General features: G+C 50.9%; 2 protein-coding genes across 4 annotated transcripts in view; one reads left to right on the forward strand and one right to left on the reverse strand.

Annotated features, from left to right (window-relative positions):
* Positions 1–22,708, forward strand: part of PLXNA2 (plexin A2) — a 178,613-nt gene that overhangs the window by 137,222 nt on the left and 18,683 nt on the right. For all 3 annotated transcript variants that reach the window (XR_007509978.1, XM_049832556.1, XM_049832557.1), the window contains exons 14-22: positions 2,334–2,451; positions 6,037–6,173; positions 9,380–9,547; positions 10,856–10,949; positions 12,823–13,062; positions 13,248–13,391; positions 14,569–14,803; positions 16,300–16,442; positions 18,180–18,448. Coding sequence is in view for 2 of the 3 variants with exons in the window: in XM_049832556.1 (XP_049688513.1) it covers positions 2,334–2,451; positions 6,037–6,173; positions 9,380–9,547; positions 10,856–10,949; positions 12,823–13,062; positions 13,248–13,391; positions 14,569–14,803; positions 16,300–16,442; positions 18,180–18,448 (1,548 nt within the window). In the remaining variant the exon portion in view is untranslated. The remainder of the gene's footprint in view (positions 1–2,333; positions 2,452–6,036; positions 6,174–9,379; positions 9,548–10,855; positions 10,950–12,822; positions 13,063–13,247; positions 13,392–14,568; positions 14,804–16,299; positions 16,443–18,179; positions 18,449–22,708) is intronic.
* CD46 (CD46 molecule) overlaps positions 1–22,708 on the reverse strand; it is a 251,230-nt gene that overhangs the window by 119,360 nt on the left and 109,162 nt on the right. The gene's annotated exons all lie outside the window — the stretch shown is intronic.

Consider the following 22,708-nt stretch of genomic DNA (forward strand, 5'->3'; position numbering starts at 1 on the left):
AGTATTTGGTGTGTGTCCCTGTATATAGCACTTGGTGTATCCTTGCCTCTTGTGGGAGAAAACCTCCACTCTCCTCTCCTGCCCGTGGGGTGTCAGGAATCACTTCACGCTGCTTTCTTTGCCTGTGGGCTGACAAGAGCCGAGGTTACTGCTCCCAAATACGAGCCCTCCACCCTAGCCCACAGCCTGGCAGCACAGAAACCCTGCCTCCTCGCCCCGCTGCCGGTTTGCAGGAGAAGTAACGAAATAGCAGGCAGAGGAGAGAGGTGCATGGGCAATGTCTGGTTGAAAGGCAGAGAGAGGAACACGTGGCAGATTAAGGCGCACAGCTGAGATGCTTCAATTCCTGTTCTCCAAAGGCAGAATCTTTCTAGGCAACCCGTTTTGATGTGCAGCAATAAGGACTTTCACATTAGAGCTCTTTACTAGCATGTATGTATTTCATTAGGCCTCCTGGCATCACCTGTGCATGCTGTCTGCAGGTTCTTTTTTCCTTTAGTCTTTTTATTTTATTTTATTTGTAGTGAATTTAATGCCACTGAAGGCAGCTGAAATGCTGCCTTCACAGACTGGAGCCTTTTATGCATTTGCACGTGATCAGCAGACGAGCGAGCGTTTCCCCTGCCGCTCTGCAAAAGCACCTTCAGCCTCACCGGGGAAGGATGCTCTGGCTTTTTCTCTGGTCTCGCTCTCAGGGCCAGACACCGACAAGTGTCTGTCTCGGCACCAGCGTTACTGCGGCCCCTGCCCCCAGGCAGGTTTCTCCTGCCCTGAGGTTCCCAGTGCCTGGCAGGATGCTCTTGAATTTGTCTTTCCAGTGTTGCTGCGAGACCGAGCAGCATCCATCCCCTTTAGGTACAGCTGGAGAGCCCTGCCAGCTCACGTGCTTTTGAAAACCTCTCTCAGACCTGCTGGCATGGCAGGCATTTTCTTGGTCTCATCTCCAGTAGACATTGTGCGTTCCCAGTGCCCTGGGATTTTTGGATTACACACCCACAGGGAGCGTAATGAGGGGTTCCTCATCTTCCAGCTTGGGCCGCTGTGGTTAATCCCAGCAGCTCTCCTGTCCTTAGGGTTTCCCCTGCCTCGGGATGTGCCCACAGGGCTCAGCTGGGCCACACGAGGAGCGTGAGATCCGTGTCTTTCGGTGCCATTAACGCCTTTTACCAGCACCGGTATGTTCTGTGTTAGCCAGCCCCGTCTCCCTTGTAGAGGCTGCTCTCCATCCCAGAGCAGGTGTCACGAATAGGTGATTTAGACCGCTGAAAGGACCACTGTCAAAGGTATTAGCAAAAGCAGTTTTAATATGATGTTGTAAAAGTGCAACTTAACAAAGTTCGATGGCAAGGTTCACTCTCGTACTGTAGAGCACAGTCATTTGAACAGTGATTCAAAACTATCAAGACACAAATCAAAGTTACCAAGTCAAATCAAAGTTACCAAGGCACAAATCAAAGTTACCAAGGCACAAATCAAAGTTACCAAGGCACAAATCAAGGTTACCATACTACAAGGTTATGCGTGATAGCAGTCACTTACCAAAGATCTGCCGGTGGTAGAAGGTCTCTCTGCCTGGAGGAGGAACCTTGAGAGGCGTCCCAGCTCAAGGGGAGATCACCACCACGCAGCCACGCTGGCCTGCAGGGAGAGCGCACAGAAGGTTCACTTCGGCTGTCGTATTTATGGAATAAAGTTGTTGGCTTGTAGTCAAATTACATGTGATGGGAAAGATATGCATGAGACTCCTTGTGCCTACAACTTTCTTTGTTCCCTGATAAAAGTGTTAATCGTTGTGATCAGTGTTCCAAGCTCACGTGCATCGGTGCTCACTGGGTCACTCTGCTCCTTTGTGGGTTTTCAGAGAACAGATTGAAACTAGAAAAGTTCCTGGCCCAGCTATGGCTCAGGCCTTTACCTCCTTCGGAGCCTGTACCAAATTATGGCCACTTTGGTTAAGGGGTCTACTGCATCCGTCGCAGCAGGTTTCTTCATTTTTGATTAACTGGGAGACTGCAGTGTGAGCTGTTCCCTTAATGAACTCATCTGTTACTCTGAGGACTTTGCACTCACTTTGCTACTGGCTAATATATTGCCATTAGTGCTTGGCTTTGCTCTGGAGTTTACAGCTTGTAATAATTATGTCTAATTTTGATTTTTTTCTTCAAATTACTACATGGGGTAAAAATAGACTCTGTAATTAACTTCTTCTAAAGAGACAGATATCAAAGTTAAAGGGGGGGGGGGGGGGGGCGGGAAGCCAGCCCTGCGTGGAGCTGTACAGGGCACTGTTGGCACCTCCTGCCAAAGCCTTACTGTGGCATTTCTGCTTCCAGGATCGTCTGTGAAATGGGGCAGGCGCTTCCAGGGATCAGCTCCGGCCCAGTGCTCCTGTGCATCGGAGAGTGCAAGCCGGAGTTCACGGCCAAGTCCACGCAGCAGTACATGTTCGTGGTGAGTGTCCTGCCGAGGAGGGGAGGAGGGGGCAGCACGCGTCCCCCCCGTGGGAACAGCCGTGGTCTGCGAGTGCACGTGTCAGATGGAGGGCGTTCAACACCAGAAGACAATCCCAAAATTGCCATCCTTTCCTGATGCTTTCCCCGTGGCATTGCACGATTTCTTGGTAGTCCAGTCAACGAGCGCAGTTTTCAGGATCTAGAGCTCGCGCAGTCCTACAGAATAAACAGGGTTTATGTGGGAACCTAAACCCAGGGTTCCCACAGCATCTGGTTTCAGCTTTGCACCTCCAAAATAGTGATAACCTTCTGAATTGCTAGGCTCGGTTACTCCTTGCAAAGTGCATTGTTGTAACCCCAGCAGGAGCGTTACACAAAGTGTAACTTTGTTCTGTACCCGAGGACTTTCTGTGCATGAGGAATCGTCAGGGAGCTGGAGTCAGCACTAAAAATTTTCCTTTGTTTGTAATGGACGTTGTTACTTTGGTGCTTAGTTAATGGGGACGAATCTAGGGTGCTGCTTCTTGCTGGTTTTGAAGATGTTTCTACACATACCTGTGTACACACGTACAGGCACTGATAGGCCTTTTTGCATGAACGCAGAAACACCAACAGGAGAGCGAGCGCCAGAGTCCATCCTTCTGCAGCTCAGGATCTGAGGTCCTGCTAGAAACTTAATCAACTTCCTGTGAAACCTAACCATATCTGAGTTAGTTTCTGTATCTATAGATTTAATTTTTTCACCATGATGCCCTTTGGGATGGAAGGGTAATTCTGCATCCAAATATTCAGGGATTTTTTTTCCCCCTCCAAGGCTGCTGGTTCGGTGTAGGCTTTCTCTATCCGCTTAACGGAGAGCTGCTCTCTGGGCTGGTGGGCTTCCATTGGTTGAGTAGGTCATTTCTTTCAGTTGTTTAATTAGCAGCCTTTTGATTAATAAACTTAAAAGCCACAGCTGGGGTTTCTCATATCTCCAGTTTTGCCTAAACAGGGCACTTCATCCAGCCACATTGATTTTGTGCTTAGTGGAATCTGTATGCAGGGAAATGCCAGCACTTACCAATGGTCCACAATTTGTAAACTAATTGGGAGATAAATCAGGCTAGCCCCTGCCACCCTATTGGTGGTGTAAGCGACACCCTCCCCTGGGGTTTCATTTATTCAACAACATAGCAGGGGTGCAAAATATCACCGCTTTTTGCTCAAATATGCCAGAAACCCCTCTGATCATCACAGGGCACTGCCAGTGTAGTCCCCAGATTTGCCGTTGTTGAATGGCAGGTTCCCAAGTGACACAAGGAAGATGCTCTCTTGCTTTGTGTTAAATAATAACCAGGAGCCAGTGGAAGGTAATTGCAGAGATGAATCTTGGAGTAGTACCGTGCAGCAAGCTGGTGAGCATATGCCGAGCGTTATCATCCTTTGCATTGTTACTTCTGATTTCCAGCACTTACCCTGATTATATCGTATCTCTTTCTCAGGCATCTAAAACTTCTAGCACATCATTCCCTTTTGTTAGTTGGCCTCTATTTTTCTCTTTAGCGCCGCCACAAATTCCATTACAGCTGGTTTATGCCATTAAAGTCAGTAGTAAAATTGATTGGTACCTTAAAGCAGAGCTCTGTTCTGACCCTGAGAGGGTTCATGCCTTAGTGAGCTCATCTGGTGCCTGACACCACGCAGGAGCGATGCTGTCACCTTAATTACACCCGTTTTATCTGGGGAGGTGAAACCTTGGAGCTACTTTGGATCTGTAAATCTGTCATAATTATCACCAAATCATGAGTTGAAGATGGAAAATTCTTATTCAGCTTTCAGGCCCTCATCCAAGGCTGGCCTCACCCTAGCCTTGGGAGTTTTTGCAGGTCTCTAGGATGGACCCTCAGCTCTCCTGTCTTCTCCTTGTTTACAAGAATGACTGCTCGAGGCTACAGCCTGAGTTTCTATTTTTGGCAATGGTTTGAATTTCCAAGGATTGCAATGCTTAGACAAGGTGATGCTCGCACCAGAAACGTCAGATGCTCGTAGCCAGGAGATGCTTATAATTGATTTTGAATGCAGAGGAGGGCTGTGCTTTCCAGTATGCATACAGCTCTGTCACTGGTGTGTGTATGGGAACTGCTGGACCTCACGGACGTGTTAAATAACTGCTCCTTTCTGTCCCTGGGCTTCCATGAGCAGACTGGCCCCGGGGCTGGGGCTGGAGGAGGAGGGTGGCTGATAGCGGGCTTTCGCCGTCTGGAGTTTTCACAGAGGTGCAGCTTGTTCCTAATTCACCTTGGGACCAGTCGCCAGGGTTGGGCTGGAGACTGAAGGAGGTTTTTGATGGGCAATCACACATTGAACGTGCTTTGGAGGTTTTTTTACATTTTGGAATCGCTCCTCTTGGTTGTATGAAACGCTCCCAAGCCTACTTAGCGTACCATTGCTATTACCATTCAGATTGTCTAGTATTGTCACTAGCTGGGGTAATGATAGAATATCCTGAGTTGGAAGGGACCCATGAGGATCATCGAGTCCGACTCCTGACCCCAGCTAGAATAAGAGCTGTGAGCTGACCATGAGCAATTGAAGCACAAGTCCTTCCCTCCTGTAATATTATTCAATAATTACCCACAACAGGGTGGATTGTAGTTTTTTTCTCTGGTCTATTCAGAAAGCAGGGTCAAACAGGCTTTTGGTCTAAGCTGCTTTGGCAAATGCTGTGGCACCCAGAAAACACATATTGCATTGTGAAAACAGTAGAGAAAACAGGACAAACGCACCGAGCTGCCAAGCAGGTGGTACCAGGGGAGTGAAGCTGGGAGGCTGCCAGCCTTTGCAGATGAGAGTCATAAAGAGGGTAATGTGAAAGCATTAGTAAAACAATTTGGAAATATCCACTGATTGAAAACAAATAAAAAGGTACCTGCTTTCTGCAAATTCTATTAAGGGGGATAAATAGCTATCCTGGTAGAAGGCAGGATAAAGACATGATATTGCTGCAATAATATCACCAATAAAATGTCAAGTGGGATCTAAGTTTGCCCACCAAGGATGTCTTTCCATCAGCAATGGGAAACAGGGTCTGCCTCCACGATACTATCGCTGATGGTTCATATTAAGCTGGAGCTGATGGTAGAGCCTTTTGTTAAAGTTGTGCAGTATTTCCCATTACCAGACCCTGGTGGGGTTTTTTGATGCTTTAACACATTGGCAAACTTTAAACATTTGGGTTCGAATTTCCATTGTGGCAGTTTGCTTGGCTTGGGATATATTTAGTTTTTTGAAACTGCAGTGCAAACAGCTTACCTTTGTTTAAGAACAAAGCTGAAGGTAAATACATAATTTTGCCGAGGCTAAATTTGCGATCGTTTTGTTGAAGCACATCGTCTCTTTCAGAGCTGGGTTTGAAAACTTAGCAGGGGATTTGTCAGATGTCCAGGACGCATCCCTGTTTTGCTTTTCCATTTTAAAAAGGATATCCCCACCCAGCCAAAGCATGAAGATGCTCCGGGGACCGTGCTTCTCCGGCTGGCACTGCTTGCTGACAGCCCCCCTCGCAGCAGGCAGGAGTGCTGAGTTTGTCCTTTTCTTTCTCCAGACTCCAGCGGTGAGTTTCCTGAATCCCAGTCGCGGTCCAGAGTCAGGAGGGACGATGGTGACCATCTCCGGGCACTACCTGGGAGCCGGCAGCCGTGTGTCGGTGCTCCTGGGAAATCAGACCTGCGAATTCTACGGGTAAGGGACTGAGCTGGGCCAGCGCGGGGTCCTGCCACGCACGTCCCGGTTATCAGGGCTGCGCCACCGTCTATCTGCTGTAGCTGAACATGCAGCCATGGCAAAAATTCACCTGGGAACACCTGAAGGCTCCCATTCCCTCTTTTATTACAGGAAACCGTCTTCTCTCTTACTGTGACTGAGCCTTGCTTGGCAAGGGAGGGATTGCGTCGGTATTAGTGCTGTCCGTTATTTCATTTTAATGCCGTTACAATGTTAACTGGTCCAAAAATCTGAGGCACACATCACTGCGATTGTAAGATGTTCATCGTAGTCATCAGTACCTGCCCCCAGCCCAGCTGATCTGAAGAAAACGTAACATTTATAAGAAACGTCTAGTTTCTCTTTTCACAGATCAACAGCTTGCCTTACTTTTATTGCAGCCACTGCTGCAGGTGCCTCAAACTCCTAGAAATGGTCTGAGCGAGGGGTGGGCTTCTGCGCGGCAGAGCAAAGCCAGGATCTGCACACGCCTTCTGCTGAGAAACTTGTGCAGCCATCAATCTCCTCTGGGATTTCTATGGCAAATTTGCTTTTTACCCAGCAGTGTAAACACAGAGTTGACATTTGCAGGGTTTAATGGGTTTTCTTGGGGCTTAGTTAAAAAAAGATACATGCAGTATACGTCTGTGTGCATCACGTACACATCCGTGCCCTGTACCAAACGTACATAGGTGCCCTGCAACAGCTGGCAGTATGCATTTCATAGCGTGGGTGCCGCCTATGCGGGAACCTAAGCAAAGCGGTGTGATGTGCAAAGGGATTCTGCCTGTCAGATCCTCGCTTAGGCTTCCCAGGAGGAACCGAGGAAGTTTCTGGGAAAGTAAAGACCCCTGGAGGTGAATTTCTCATCTAGAAGACTGAGAGGTTCTCCAATACGGGAGCTGTGGGCGTTCAGACGTGGGACCACGTTTGGATATTAGCAGTGCTTATTCTGTGTCCATCCTAGAGTGGTGCTTTAGGAGGTCTGGACACGCCAAAGTCTTCAAGTGCAGATCAATTCTCCAAGTGCTAAGCACTGTAACTGATCTGTCAACATTTCTTCCCATATCCGAAGCAGAGATGCCAGATTGCATCCTCAGATGCACACGGGTAATGGCCTTACCACCAGCAGAAGCAGCCTGCAAGCTGGCCTGAGAGCAGGATCAGCCCTGTAATATAATCCCTTAAATATATGATTATATTCAGGCAACCTGCAGATACTGACCTGCAAAACCTGGAAGAGTTTTGAATTCTCTGTATGTTCTAATTACAGCAGGCAAGCAGAAACTTAAACAAAGCAAGCGGCAGTACATGAATGGCACCATCCTTCATGTGGGGTCACGCTGTGCACTTTGTTTTGCTTGGACTGTTTTGAGGCAATGAACTTCAATTGTACTCGAGGGTGTGGGGGAGCCTGATTAGATGAAGCAGTTTCTAATGAGATTCACTCTAATTACAGCTTCCCCCATTCTCCCCTCTCTGATCGGAGGAGTGGGTAGATTCACCATGACGACATAATAATAGCACAGAAAGCTAATTAACTGATCACAGGGAGCTGGGAGCAGCTCTGCCAGCAGCGATGCGTCACTCTGGATCTCACGCCAGAGCTAAGCAGGCGCGGTGGAGTCTGAGCGGCTGCGCCGGCGCAGGGCAGCAGAGCAGGCAGCAGGCAGCTCTTCAGCTGCACGGTTGTGCACGGAAACACTCTGAGAATCCGCAAGGAGGGTGGAGAAACGCGCTGCTCACCCAAGGATGCCTTCGTGGTTAAATTAAACCTAGGTGGAGACGGAGAATAAGATGAGGGAGGGAGGAGGAGGGTGGGAAGGGGTAGACGTGCGATTGCATCAATAGAAACAGTCGAGTCCGGCTTGTTTCAGGTATTTTAGGAGGTTGTTGCTGTTCCCTCGGTTGTGGTGGACGAGCGTGCCAAGGTGTGAGCTGGGAACATTGTGGTACCCGCTGTTCCATACCCCCCTGAAATGCCCAGTTCCGAGTGATGTGCCCACGCTCCTTAGGGAGAGCAGGGAGTCTGCAAAAGCCCCGAAAAGGGGACCACACAGCATCCCCCTGCCCAGGCAGAGAAACGGGAGCTTTGCTGGAAGCAGAGCAGGGGCAGGGCTGTGCTGGAGCCTCAGCCGTTCGGGCACCTCCACGAGTTGCCCAGCCTCTGAGGAGGACCAGGGCAGCAAAGGCTGGACGTTCAGCAGGTTTTGATTTAAGTGCCAAACCAGCAGCGAGGTGCTGAAGACCTGCCTGCCCTCTCCCCTGTGAGAAGCTGAAAATAAATGAGCCGCAGAAGCAGCACAGCCTTTTTGGCGAGCCGGGCACAGGTTTTGGCAAGTGGGACAACCCACGGGTGGCCATGCAGGGGCACTGGCCTTCCAGAGACATCAGTCTGGCCCTTCTCATGGGAGCAGCATCCCGGCTTTCCGCAGAGCTGCGCGGTTCCTGGCAACTCTGCCCCGGCAGCAGGAGTGGCACCGCTTGGATCTCGTTCCCCTTCATCCATCCGTCCATCCATCCATCCATCCATCCATCCACCGGCCCCTTTGTGCTTTGACAGCGCCTCGCTACCCTGCCGCCTCGACCTTCTCCGGGGCTCCGATGGAAGCAGATGGTCTGTTGTGTCCGGCCAGCCAGCGCCGAGGCCGAGGTCACCCCTGCTCTGACGGGGAGACAAAGCTGGAAGGCAGCGGCGACGGTGGCATTGGCCTTCCCAGGCGGGGGCTTCGCGGGCTCCTTTATGCTGCTCACAAGGGCCCGTGTGTGCGGTGGGGTGGGGAGGGGAAGAATTTGGCTTTTGAGTGAGCTTATGCATCCCATTTAAAAAGCAGCCATCTGTTTTCACACGCCCAACAGAAGGCAGCGGGTTCACAGAGGGATGTGGGAGGCTGCAGTTTGGCACAAAGAGTAATTTCAGGGAGCCTGCGCTTCGCTTTTGGTGGGTAGGCTGAGTCCCCTCCCGCACAGAGCTCCATTCCCTCCCTCCCGTGCCAGCGAAGCCCTCCTGCCCATCTCGGGAGCTCATCCCCTTCGCAGGTGTCAGAGTCCGCGGCTGACTGACGGCTCAGCCTTTTAGCGAGCCGCTCTGCTGCAGCTGCAGGACAGCCCCAGGACAAAGGGTCATTTTTTGCCCCCACGCTGCGACCGCCCGTTAACGCTTCCCCGGCTTCTCTCTTGCACAGGCGATCCATGAACGAGATCGTCTGCGTGTCTGCCCCATCAGCCCACGGCCTGGGGGCTGTTCACGTCTCCGTCAGCGTCGACCGGGCTCAGCTGGAGCGGACCTTGCTGTTTGAGTACATCGACGATCCGAAGGTGCAGCACATCGAACCCGAGTGGAGCATCGCCAGGTAACGCGAGGCTCTGACAGCGGGTCCTTGGCAGCGCGAGAGAAGCCAGCTCGCCTGGTCTGGGTCTTGTCTCTCAGCATACGCTCAGTGAGGCCAAAAGAGGGTCTGTTTGGAAATGCACGTCGCACCCAGCGTCCTGGATTTGTCAGGGCTGGGCATCCGTGACATTAGCATTTACCGAAAATCAGGTCCAGAGTTACTACAGTAGTTGTGATTACCCAGGGAATTAGAGCAGTAGCAGTCTGCACTGAGATTCTGGGAGCACGAATAAAGCCAAGATGACTTCCATCTGCTGAAGAAGTGCACAATTGCTCATTAAAGGCTCCTTCTTGTAGTCCTGGAATAAAACAAAACCAGCAACCACCAAGAAAGGAAAAAGCTGATGCTAATCAAAACGTACTGTTTATCCCAGATTCACTGCTAGGAATGGGGCAGCCAGCACTGTCACATCACCGTGACGTTGTTGCTGCTGAAAAACCTGGGCCATACTCGTCCCCTGGTGTTACTTTAATGGTTGTGCTCACAAGCGCTGTAACACAGCTATTCATTTCAAATTCCAATTATTTTTTAAAATTGCCCTTGAAAGAAATAAGTGCCTCTCAGCAGGCTCTGCGAGATGTTTGCTTTGTGTCCAAATTCAAGATCGTGTCTGGTTTCGGGTGAGATGGGTTTGATGGTCAGGACTGCTAACAGAGGTGCTCTGAAGGGAACAGCTCTGGGCTGTGCTGCTCCAGTTAACACATGAGAGAAGAACCCAAGAGTGAAAGACTTTGCTCAGGGGCACTGGCTGTAGGAGAATGGGGGTACTGTAGCCCCGGGGGGTTGTGTCCTCCCCGGCTCTGATGGCACCGGGTGCTCTTCATCCCTCCCCTGCTCCCTGAGACATCTTGCTGCGTCTGCAGTCCAGATGCAAGTGCACGTCAGTTCCTTCACTGCACGTACCATTTGTTGTGTTCCTTAAAAACATCACTATGTAAATCATTAAACACTGTGACTAATTTATTGTCTTATGTATTTAGTCTCAGCTCAGTTGATTTCTTTGGTCCCATCTCTCATCCCGCTGCCTTGCAGTGCTGTTAGGTGGGAGAGGGTGCAGCTAAGAGTAGAAAATCCAGCTAACTTGAGACACCACTCCTCAGTGACTCAGGGAGTGGGTTTTAATCCATGCTGTCACCTGATGCCTGAAGTGTCTGCAGAAAACATCTTTCTGAGATCAACGAGCATCCTTATTGTCAAGCAGGGTCTCTCTGCACAGCCCCAGCCCCTCCTGCCAGATGCGTTATTCAGGTGTCTCCTTGTTCTCCGCAGCGGATACACGCCTCTGACCATCACCGGCTCCAACCTGGACGTGATCCAGGAGCCGAGGATCCGCGTCAAGTACAACGGCAAGGAGTTCGTCAACGTAAGTAGCTGCTGTCGGCGCAGCGGTGCCGGGCTGTGCCTGGGAGCGTCCCCGCGCGCTGCCGCACGGCCGGTCCCCCCCACCTGGACGCACGCGTGTGGTTACTGGTGCCAGTGCCCTCTGCGTGGTGAGACTTGCCGTGGCAAAAGCTGCTCTGGGGGTATTTCCCGAGACTTACCCGAACTGGGGACCCTGGCAAGAGGGGTTCTGACACAGAGAAATGGGAAATTACTTCCTCAGCAACACAGTAACTGCCAAGGAGTTTTCAAAGCTAGAAGTGGAGGACTCCATTTCAGGTCATCTCCATTGCCTAAATTCTGTCTTGGGTCTGATAAACTTGTTTCGCTCCTGAAATTCCCCCTTTTGTCAGAGCCCCTGAGCCCCAGGAGCCCTCCTCTCCCCAGCATCCTTCCATTGCCAGTACCTAGTTCAGCTCTACCGGCACATTACAACGGAAAGTCCAAGTGTAGCTGTCCCCATCATTCCCAGCTGCTCCACACTTCCCATTTTAGTCCTGCTCTTTCTGTAAAAGCCCAGAGCTAGGCGCTGAGACCTGCCAGCTACGAGGCTGCTATGTTTAACTAGGCTCTCCTTAGCTGCCTCTCTATAAATAAACCTCCTATTGCTGCAGCTCTGGGACCCGCAAGCCTGTACCAGCCCAGGGAGGGAAGGAGAGAGGGGAACCGCTTCTGAACAAGAAGCTTTCAGGCCACTTTTGCAGCTAGATCACCACGGTGAGGCCAGGTGCTGCTTCCCCGTGCCCTCCTCGCCATGCAAAGGATGCTGGCCATGGGGCTTTGGGTATTTTGGTGAAGCTGGGTGTTCTTTTTCTGCCTCCTTCCCCTCCTCCCGTCTATCACCCTGATGTTCCCAAAGCAAGGAGTTGGTAGCAGAGTTTGGGGTTGGTCTGAAATGCCACCTCCTTCCCCTATCTGTATTTTTTCAGACCAAGAGTGAGAAACTGAAATGAATCCTCAGCTAAACAGGAACTAAGATGTTCTTGTATGTTACAAATAAGAATTGTAGCTCCAGGACCCGCAGGAATTATTTTGACCACGTAAAAATGAAATATATTGTTTCTATGCAGTGATATTTCTGACTGAATCTGTATTATCTTGGAAAGGGCAAATCACTTCGCAGTCTTTTCCTATTCTCTTTCTTCCTTCCCCTCTGAAGACCTTTTTCATCTGAGCTCTTTTTAAAAAGACATCTAATTTTGTTGCTAGCAGTTGCAGTTATAGTGCTACAAAAATAATTCTGAAGACACAAAATTGAGTGAAATTAAATCTTCCACTTACGGAGGGAGGCCAAATGGTTGGACTCTTGCTGCTTTATAAGGCAAGAGTCTCATAAATCAGCCAGCTTCCCTCTTCCAGGGCTGGAGGAGCTGTGGGTGTCCTCAGCCTGGCAGGAGATGACCTTCGTGTTACCTCCAGCCCATGAGTGTCAGATGATCGTTCCTCTCCCTCGCTGGCATTTGGGAATTGCCTCTAATCGCCCGTTTGTAGCAGGGACCAGGTATTCGCTATGGGTGTGTTTCAAAGCTAGCATTGCCAAAGAGGATGCAACTGGAAAGAAAAGAAAAAATACAGAGAAAGGGCTCGGTGATCCACTATGCAAGCCTCTAGCTCCTTTAAAACACCGCTCATTTTGAAGCTCACTCTCCATCTCTGCACCAGTGCCTTTGCACTGGCCGGAGGGGAAGCAAATTCCCCCCAACTATGGCTGCAGTGCACGAAGCCTGTATTAAATATTGCCAGCTAAACTGGAATCCGCTGGGCTTTTCAGGGAGTATTTAAGGAATCAGAACATCGTTGTCCAGGTTGGGATAAGTTTTTCCCTGCCGTCTTTCAAAGCATTGCCTTCCCCGCAGGTCTGCAAGGTGGTGAACGCCACGGCGCTGGCCTGCCTCGCACCCCCCCTCACCCCCGAGTACCGGCCTGGCCTGGACGCCGTCGAGCGGCCAGACGAGTTTGGGTTTATCTTTAACAACGTGCAGTCCCTCTTGGTCTACAACGACACCAAGTTCATATACTACCCCAACCCGACGTTTGAACTCCTGAGCCCGACCGGGGTGCTGGAGCAGAAGCCAGGGTCACCCATCATCCTGAAGGTAAGGAGACCCTTACTTGCCCTGTGGGAAGAGGCACAAAAAATCCCAGAGAGAGGAGCTTTATACGCCCTTTGGAGAATGGGGTACACTAGACCGAGTCCCATCGTTTGCACAATCTAGGAATGAGATGAAAACTGGAGAAATGCACTGCATCTTTGTACAGTCTTCTCTCCCCTTGTCCCTAGGGCAGAAACCTGTGCCCACCTGCTCCTGGAGGAGCAAAGCTCAACTACACCGTGCTGATCGGAGAAACACCCTGCGCTGTCACCATCTCCGAGACCCAGCTGCTGTGTGAGCCACCAAATCTCACCGGACAGCACAAAGTGATGGTGAGGGACCAAACGCTGCTGTCGGCATCCCTTCCCTCCCTCCCCATCCTTTCTCCTCCTCCTCCTCCAGCTCCCTGACTTGCTTGGATATTGAGTGCAATTTCGTGTCCAAGGATCGGTAGGATTTCAGATCTTTATGGCTGTCTAATTGGAAGCTTAAAATATTGATGTGGATTAGCACAGAGAAACTACTTATTCCCTCCCTGAGATTCACCATCTACTATCAGAGCCTTCTGGAAAGAACAAATCTTTCTAGCAGTGCCTTCAGCACCCGGTACCATCCTTTCTCTGGTGCTGCTTGCTCTTCCTTCAGTAGGTGAGACTGTTTTCAGTGGGCTGTGTTCTCCCTCCTGTAGGGATTTTATCAGTCCTTGTGTACCATATCTGATCTGCTAAGCGGATGGAAAGGTTTTGCTTTTTCCCGAAGCAGAAGCAGCCAGGGACATCTGAACACTGGACGGGTTGGATCAACAGCCTCATCCAGGATAACAGTTGGTGTCTTCCTCTGCTTTGGTTTTGGGTATTGCTGCTTCCTCAAATCCACTCGCAAACCAAGTACGCAGCTGCTGAAGTGCTTGAGTGGAGCCCAAATGAGATTGTAACTGTGATTTATTTCCCTTTAAGTTTAGCATCCAAAACATATTCAGATTATCACAGCGTGATTCACAGAAGCGCAACCTGGCTGAGAGCTGCTTGCATCTGTGGCCAGGGCACATCCAAGAAAAGCCTGTCCCAGCATTAACCTCCAGCGTGTTTGCTCTGTAGCTTTCACATTGGGCTTTCTCTTCCCTTCTCTGTTCTCTCTTTCCAGTCGCTCTGGTTTCTTGTCAGGGAAATTATCACTGGGTTGCTAATGTCCATGGCTTACAAAAGGGAGTTGAAAGCTTATAAAATGAAAGTCAAATGGAGCCATCAGATAATAAGAACAAAGCCCTGATAGTGAAGGGCTGGCACATTTATCATGACTTGAAGCCTCCCTGTGCTCGCATAAGCTGCACCCTCTGTGTTTGAAGGCGATCGGAGCTGCTATAGCCTTGGCTGAATCAGAGGCACTTCAGGGCTTCCTCAGGGGTCTGTACAGCCTGTGCGGTGTGCGCCCCGGCCAGGAAGGACGGAGCTTTGGGACAGGCTGACACCCTTACCCAAAGCTGCTGGTTACCTCCGTTGTGCTTTGTAGGTGCGTGTTGGTGGTATCATCTTCTCCCCTGGTTCGGTGAGCATCATCTCGGACAGCCTCCTGACCCTGCCGGCCATCGTCAGCATCGCCGCCGGAGGCAGCCTGCTCCTCATCATCGTCATCATCGTCCTCATCGCCTACAAGCGCAAATCCCGAGAGAACGACCTGACCCTCAAGAGGCTGCAGATGCAGATGGACAATCTGGAGTCCCGGGTGGCCCTGGAGTGCAAGGAGGGTCAGTACTGCCCGGGACCGGGCTCTCTCTGTGTGCTGCGGCCCCATGCTCTGGTCCCCAGCTTTCCCCACCGGAGCCACCCCAGTCTCCTGAGTTTTGCAGTGAGGAGCGGGGTGCGTGCCCCCGCGAGGTTTGCACGCCTGCCCCGCTGCGGGAGGGTGGGCAGCAACAAGTGTGTCAGCGGCAGACACGGCTCTGCTGCCTGATGTGCAGAGAATAGGATTAGAGCTTGATCCTGCTTAAGCGACATGCCTGGATCGCATTGCGAGGACGGCACGAGCCCCAGGGTGCCCGGCACAATATGCCCCCTTGTCTAATGACCTTTTAGTGAAGGGCTTTTAAAAGTAAAAAGGCACAGAGTGAGACAGAGAGCAGAGGAGGTTTGGACCCCCAAGAAGCAGCGTGTATGCCAAATGGAAGGCAGGAGGGCTGGAAAGCTGGTCCAGTCCCTCCTCCAGTCTATAAGATGTGAGCCCAGAGCAGCAAGAGTAGGTCTGAGGAATAGCACGAAGCTCTCAAGTATTTGCTTCTGGGAAATCTTGTGTGTTATTTGGACCAGCTAGACCTGCCGCTTGCGGATTTCAACCCAGATGAGTCTTGTCCCTTGCAATGAGGTGGCTGAGCCTGGCCTCTCCGAGGGGAGCGAAGGGGGACGTGGGCAGTTCTTTCTGTAGCTGGTGGGTTGAGACAAAAAGCAGTCTTGTTTCATACATCCTGCCAGCTGGAAGGGAGCTTAGTAAATCAAAGAAAAACAAATAGAAAGCTGCAAATTTCATAGTGTGACCTCTGTATATGTAGGGAGTTGCATTGGATTTGTTCAGCTGATTTTTAAAGATAGCCTTGAAAGCACAGGAAAAAGAATGAGATATGTTCAGGAGAGACCACAGCTTCGTCACGGGCACAGCCTAGCTGGGGTACAGAGACCTTACTGAGCCAGCATTTCATACTTTGGAGAATGAACACAAGGACACACATACAGCTCTATAACACGGTGATGTTATGTTGTGAGAGGAAGAATAAATTCCTTCCTGACCCCTGCAGCAAGCAGTTGCTGCTTGGATTTGATCTGCATCAGATTTGATTATTTTGGCAACTGTTGATAGAGGAGGAGGAGAAGAAGAAAGGAAAATATGGGAGGCACCAAGTTATGAAAATAGATCTGCATTTCTATCTGCAGCCTTTAAAGGTGTTTTAGGTGTGTATACACAGGTGTGAACTGCATACAAATTAATAAGCATCTTTTGTTCTCGGCATCTGCTCTGTGCAGTCTGTACTCTCTTGCTCTCAGCTGCTGAGACAGTCTCCAAGGGTGAGGGTCTGTCTGAGCTATGTGGCAAGGTCTCCTCCGAATCGGTTTCCTCAGCTGGCCCATTTACGGTTGCTGCTGTGTGCCCAAGGAGAGCAGCCAGCCAGCCCTTCCCGAAGCCTCTGCCCCGCAGCCTCGGCTCCCAGAGCTCACATGTGTTTCTCTGTCTTGTTCTCTTCTCCCCAAATAGCTTTTGCAGAGCTGCAGACAGACATAAATGAATTAACCAGCGACCTGGATCGCTCCGGGATCCCGTACCTTGACTATCGGACGTATGCCATGAGGGTCCTTTTCCCCGGTATTGAGGACCATCCTGTCTTGCGGGAGCTGGAGGTAAGGAAAAGTCTGTGCTCCAGCCCTTCAAAGTTTCCCTGAGTCCTCAGGGAAGCCAGCATGAAACCCTGAAGCACCTTTATGCCATATGTGTGTGCGTGTGTATATATATATATATATATACACACGCACACACATATATATACATTTCTTATTAGAGGCACTGGGGTTAGCAGGATGAGCCCCGAGTTAATTTTAACTAAGAAGCTGGTGTTTTATCTCCATCGCACATTGCTTGATTCCTTTCGGTTTCTTCTCCCAGGTGTTGCTTTAGTTTTATTTTATGGCTTTTATATTGCTATAGGCCGGCAGCAAAGCATGCCAGATAAGTTATCGGTGTCCTTTTAAAGTCCCCTTAATCACCTTACGGTGCAGGGGAAGACTGTGCACCTGGGAGCAACCTGCCTAGAGCATCCTGCTGCTGCTGCTGCTGCTGCTGCTGTTGCATGGCGTGTCCACAGGAGGGCAAGCGCCCAGGCATACCTGGCCTCCTGCCCGGCTGTGAGCAAGCACTTGCATCTCCCTGCTTTTTCTACCAGTATGTGCAAAAAAAAAAAAACAAAGTATAAGATTTTTTCACTGAGGATTCAGAAAAATTGGTGACATAAAAGGGTCCATCAGATCACCTTGCAGATGGGCCCTGCTCACCTGTGAGAGTGCCAAAAAAAAAAAAATGATGCTGCTTCAAGAAACGTTATCTGCCACCGAGCTTGGGGCTGCCGTCCTTCATCGGGGATGCCCAGAGGTACCGGGCTCAGCGCTCCCTCTCGGAGACTGGCATTGCTCCAGTAAATCCTGAAAGTCCTGTTGCCTTCACACAGACCAGGGGGTGGCCCAAATCTTCAGCCAGAGATGTAAGAGGAAGAATTCTTGATTGCTGGTGCTCCATATGGCTGCATTGCTTTTCCAAGCAAGCACTACTCAGCATTAGTGCATCAAATTAGATTCCTCTCCAGTGGGCCACCAACACTGAGCAGTTGCCGTGGTGTTGGTAAAACTCACAAAGGCTTTGTACCAGCCTCTCCCAGCCCATTCCCATGCCCTGAATTTTCCACTCCCGCACATTATGTTCACTGTTTAAATTGCCAAATACGCTGATGCTCTAGCAAACAAATATGAATGCTTTTTATTTGTTTTACCCATGAAAAACAGAATTGCAGAAGTGATAAATGTGTTGCCAATTACACAGTTGCTTAATTATGTAACGTTAGTAAAACCAATACATAAGTCTCCAAGATGTTTGGTAAAGAGTTGCTTAATGTAGTTCATCATTTTCACTTGTAATGAATTACTTGAATCCGCAACTGGCTGAAAGCCTCAATTAATTTTTACACTTGTCCCATAGTAAAGCAATAGTCTGAATTAGTATTTAATTTACTTACAACAGTGTCACTTTTTGTGCACAATAAGCAAAACTGTGTGTCATTTATAGGGCTGTTAGCCTTAAAGCAAGAGCTTTATGGCATGCAGAGGGTGCAGCTTGGAGCAACGATTAAGGCGAGCCGTCCTGATATGCTGGGGGAGGACAGAAAGGGTGACGCTTGTTCAGGACTGGCCAGAGACCATGTTTGGGGATGCTGAGGCCTTGAGAGGTGGGGTGCTGGCTCTTGCACCCAGGGTTAAACCATTCACCCCAACCCTAGTGATGGCAGAGTGACCCCGCGGTGGCGCAGGGCTGCCCACCAGTCCCTTCTCTTCCCGTGCCTTGACTGATGGGCATCCTCTCCTCCACCACAGGTCCAAGGGAACGGGCAGCAGAGCGTGGAGAAGGCCTTGAAGCTCTTTGCTCAGTTGATCAACAACAAAGTCTTCCTGCTGACCTTCATCCGAACGCTGGAGCTGCAGCGCAGCTTCTCCATGCGCGATCGCGGCAACGTGGCCTCGCTCATCATGACGGGTCTGCAGGGCAAGCTGGAGTACGCCACCGACGTGCTGAAGCAGCTGCTCTCCGACCTCATCGAGAAGAACCTGGAAAACAAGAACCACCCCAAACTGCTCCTGCGCAGGTAACGCGGGGGGACAGGGCTGTGGGCAGGTCAGCGTGGTTCGCCGGGCTGGCACAGCCACACCGCTGGTGGCATCTGGTGGATCTGCGGGACCAGGGGGCTGGCGTCAGAAGGAAAACGCTGCTCTTCATGGGGGACTTTGGGTGACCGGTCCATTTCTTCGCCTGTGTCCAGAACACAGGGTTAACTCTATTCCGTGATTTCACAGATGGCTGAACAGGGTCTTAAATTGGCTCCAAGAGAGCTATTACCTCTGCTGCGTGTCTCTCTCACTCATAATCTCCTACCTTGCCCCAGCAGTCCCCCCTACCCTGGCTTGGCTGAGAGCAGGTGAAGATGCCAGCACTGTCACCTCTGCCATCCAGCTGCCTCCCGCCTGCCCTGCCCTGCCTGCACCCGCCCGAGCGAGCTCCTGCTTCTCTCACCCGTGTGTGCGGAGATGTCCGAGCAGTTCAGCAAAGGGGTTTAGCCCCCGCTGCCAGTCCTCAGGGCAGCATCGTGGCGGGGACATTAATGGCACAAAAAACGGAGCTCTCCCTCACCTGCACGTTGCTGGTACCAAGCAGTGCCCTGTGCCTCCGAGCAGGGAAAAGGAGACGCTAGCTCAGGGACAGCAGGGTCTGGAGGAGCAGCGATGCAGCTCTTTCAGCCGTCTTACCGGGCTTCAGGCTCTTAAGGACAGGAGCCTGATTTCTTACCTGTCTGTATAGTCCTTAGGGTCCTTGTCTCCCACGAGCTGTGGTATTATCGTGATGAGTAGAGCATTAAAGACCTAGTGAAGAAAAGTACCTCTCGGATGGGCAATGCCATGGATTGCCCCTGGAGCCGTCAGGGAAAGGCAGGCTGCCCAGCAAGGCTAGGTCTCCCTCCTGATGGCAGCCCATCCTCTGCAGCCAGGCTGCTTCTGCGTCCTTCACCCTCATGCGTCTTGAGCTACCTCGCAGGTATTTGTGGGCTTTATCCTCACGGGATCCATGTCTGCCTGGATGGAGCAGCAGCGTTTGTGGTTCACAGCTGGGGGAAGGAGTTCAAGAATGGATTAAGCAACTCGCCCAAGATGATGTTGGGAAATGGCAGGAAAAAAAAGGGGAAAAGAGGCTGTTAATGAAGGCCAGATCAGTAGCCACAAGTAAAAGGCTACTCCTGTTCTCCATGTCATGAGCCATCTCTGTCCCACGTCCCTTTGGGTCCTGGCCGTGCTGCAGAGCCTGGCCGCGGCTGGCAGCAGGAACGTGGCTGCCCCGTTGGCTGTGCCTGCGGCTCCGCTGGCATCTTGCTGGAGCGGGAGGATGAAGGAGAGGAGAGGATTTCGCAGCTCTAGGAAAATTTCAGGGATTCCTCCAGCCGTAATGAATATACTTGACAGGAAATTGCTTTAAATCTGGCTGTGTTTGCGGAGGCAATAACTCATCTCGGAAAAGGAAGCCGTCTTAATTTCCCCCGTGGTTTGACGAGCTGCTGGGAAGGCATCTTCTGCCTCAGCCATCAATAATGACTTTTCGTGGTGCTCCAAAAAATACACGGCTGGTGATCAGAGTCATGCCCCCTCCTCCCCGCAGCACCCAGCAAAGAGACAGGGCTATGGGCAACACCAGCAGCGTCGAGGCTGGCTGTCCAGTGCCAGGATTTAGCCCTTTTATGGGAAACCTGACCTTGAATGTTTCCAGGGATGGGGCATCTACCACCTCTCTGGTCCAGTGTTTCACCACCCTCATCGAAAAAAATGTCTCCCTTATATCTAGTCTGAATCTCCCCTCTTTCAGTTTAAAACCATTTCCCCTTGTCCTATCGCTACAGGCCCTATTAAACCTACGGCTGGAGCCCCGTCCCAGCCCTGTGCCCCGCGGGCTCTCGGGTGGTGCTGGTGCACAAAACAGCCCGGGCTGGAACATCTTGCTCTGACTTAATAAGGAGCGATCAGCCACAAAGTGAGATATGTTTTTTTTTATTTTTTTGAGCTCTCTGGTGGCAGCAGTTGATAATTGGCACTCAGTTCTTTCTCTCTTTCTTCCTCGTTTCCCCCTCTCTCTTTCTTCCATGACTACCCCTCGCGGGAGACAGCAAGAAAGTTGACATTAAATCAAATAGCTGCTCTGGTTCCTGGCACAGAGCGCAGCACGCAGCAGTTCGGAGACCTAGATATAGCAGGGAAAATTAATAAAATACATATTTATTTTTTGGGTTCTCTCAGCTCTTTTTGTTTAGTTTTGTTTTATTCCTGGTGCCTCAGAAAGTCGGAGGGGCAGCCAAGGCGCTGGTTGCTGGCGTCAGACTCCTTTGGAAAGTTGTCTCTGGATCGTGCTTTGCCCTTGTTATGTGGTCAATATGCGAAGGTTTTTCTCCAAGTCTAGGGATCCTTCCCTGCCACGTTAATCTTCAGGAGCTTATTTTTTATTTTAAAGGCAGACCTATAACAGCGTTTCAGAGAGCAGCCCAGCGACGGCGTACGAGGGGCAGCACAAAGCCCGGCAGCAGCTATCGCTGTGGCTCGGCAGAGCCCTCCCCGCGTAGCGGAGAGAAAGAGAGGTCAGGCCCTGCGGTGGCGGGCAGAGTTGAAGGGATGGCTTACCCAGCCATCCACCACCGATCCGATTTCAAAGGCAGAGGCGGCCAAGGAAAGTGTACGCAGCAGACTTGTTTGCAAGGAGCCTACAGTGCTCCCGCTGCACCCAGCAGCGATGAAGGTTAGGAGCAGCCTCTTTCCTCAGCCAGTGTGGGACAGCGATGATTAACTCAATCGTTGGCCGTCCCCGGGACTGATGCGCTGCAAATATCTCACGGTGTCAGTCTGTGTTGAGATGAGAGTGAGATTCAGTGCTTGAAGGTAAGGATAAATGGGGTTTGACAGAGATGCTCCGAGGTGTTTCTTTTTGCTGTTCCATTCAGCTGATCTTGTATTTCTGATAAAGAAATAAAAGGGAACAGCTAGGCACAGGAGTATCCGATACCCTTCTCCCACACAACATGCCCCAACTTCTCTGTCACTCCATATTTCAGTTATTTTTACGCTGCTGGTGTCGGTGTCAGGGCATGAGCGGCCAACAGGGACAGGACACGGCATTACTTCACTGGTAAGGCTAATCGGGAGGGTTGCCAATTCTTAATTTAATATTCTATTAACAAAGTAGTTTATTAAATTAATATTCCCCCTGAAGTCCTGAATGTATAATTTTCTGAGTTTTTCACCTATTATTTAGCTTGTATCACTGACTCCATTTTCCATAGGTCACTGGTGTGGGAGTGTGCTGGTGCTTCTCCTCCTTAATTGGGTGACTGAAATATTTTAAGCAGAAGAGCAATGCGTGTGTCAATTTGTAGGATGAATTTTTAGGCACTTAATCAATTCAGGCTTAAATTCTTTGGGGATCTGCAGACATTTTCACAAATTCCTGGCAGATGTTGCGATCCTAAGAGATGATGGATAACGTGACCCCAGGTCTGCTTGCTGACTGGCATCAGTTTTTGTTTGCTGAAATCTGTGGTTTATACTTGATCTGCTTGACTTTGGGATCAAACCCTGTTGCTTCTATAGTGTGTGTTTTTCATTAAATGCCAGAGTTTTCAAACATGCGGGATGCTGGATAAATACATACCAAGAGGCAGTCCCTAATTCAAGGCAGCAGAGCAGATGGAGGACAATAGGGAAAAATGGGTCCGGAGCAGGACAGTGACTTGCTCCAGGTCAGGATACGTGCGGAGGCAGAGGCTCGGTGCATTGCCGCGCCCGCCGGGCATCTCCGGAGCAGGTTGGTGGCCCAGTGCTCGAAAAGGCGGTTGCCAGGAACGGCACCGGGAGCAGAGCTGCCGGCCAAGGGGATGAAGGCGCAGAGAGATGCCCAGACCGGGTGGGACTGCTGCCTTGCTGCGGGCTCACGGTGAAGGCAGATGGTCCCCAGAGGAAAGGGTGCTGCAGAAGGCGAGGGATGGGATCCATCCCTCTTCGCTTGCTGAAATTTGGACCAGATCCTGGTAGCACGTGTGGCACGAGGGGAAGGCTGGTAGTGCGGAGAACCGCGTTGCCCAGGGTCACGTTGGCAGCTGGCTGGGCTGCGGCGGAGCAGCTCTCGCCCGCACGGCTTCACGGGTGGGCTGGCAGCCTCGCCTGCCCGCCTGCCTCCCCCAGCGTGAGCTGCGTGGCCGGGGCTCAGACGTGGACTGTGAGACACCCTGCCACCAGCACCACCATCCTGTCCCCGTCCCGGGAAAAGGGATTGTGGTGCTTTAAGGAAAGCCTCCCCATCCTGCAGAGCCGGCATTAAA

This window comes from Accipiter gentilis, chromosome 29 (assembly GCF_929443795.1).
Source record: "Accipiter gentilis chromosome 29, bAccGen1.1, whole genome shotgun sequence".
NCBI lineage: Eukaryota > Metazoa > Chordata > Aves > Accipitriformes > Accipitridae > Astur > Astur gentilis.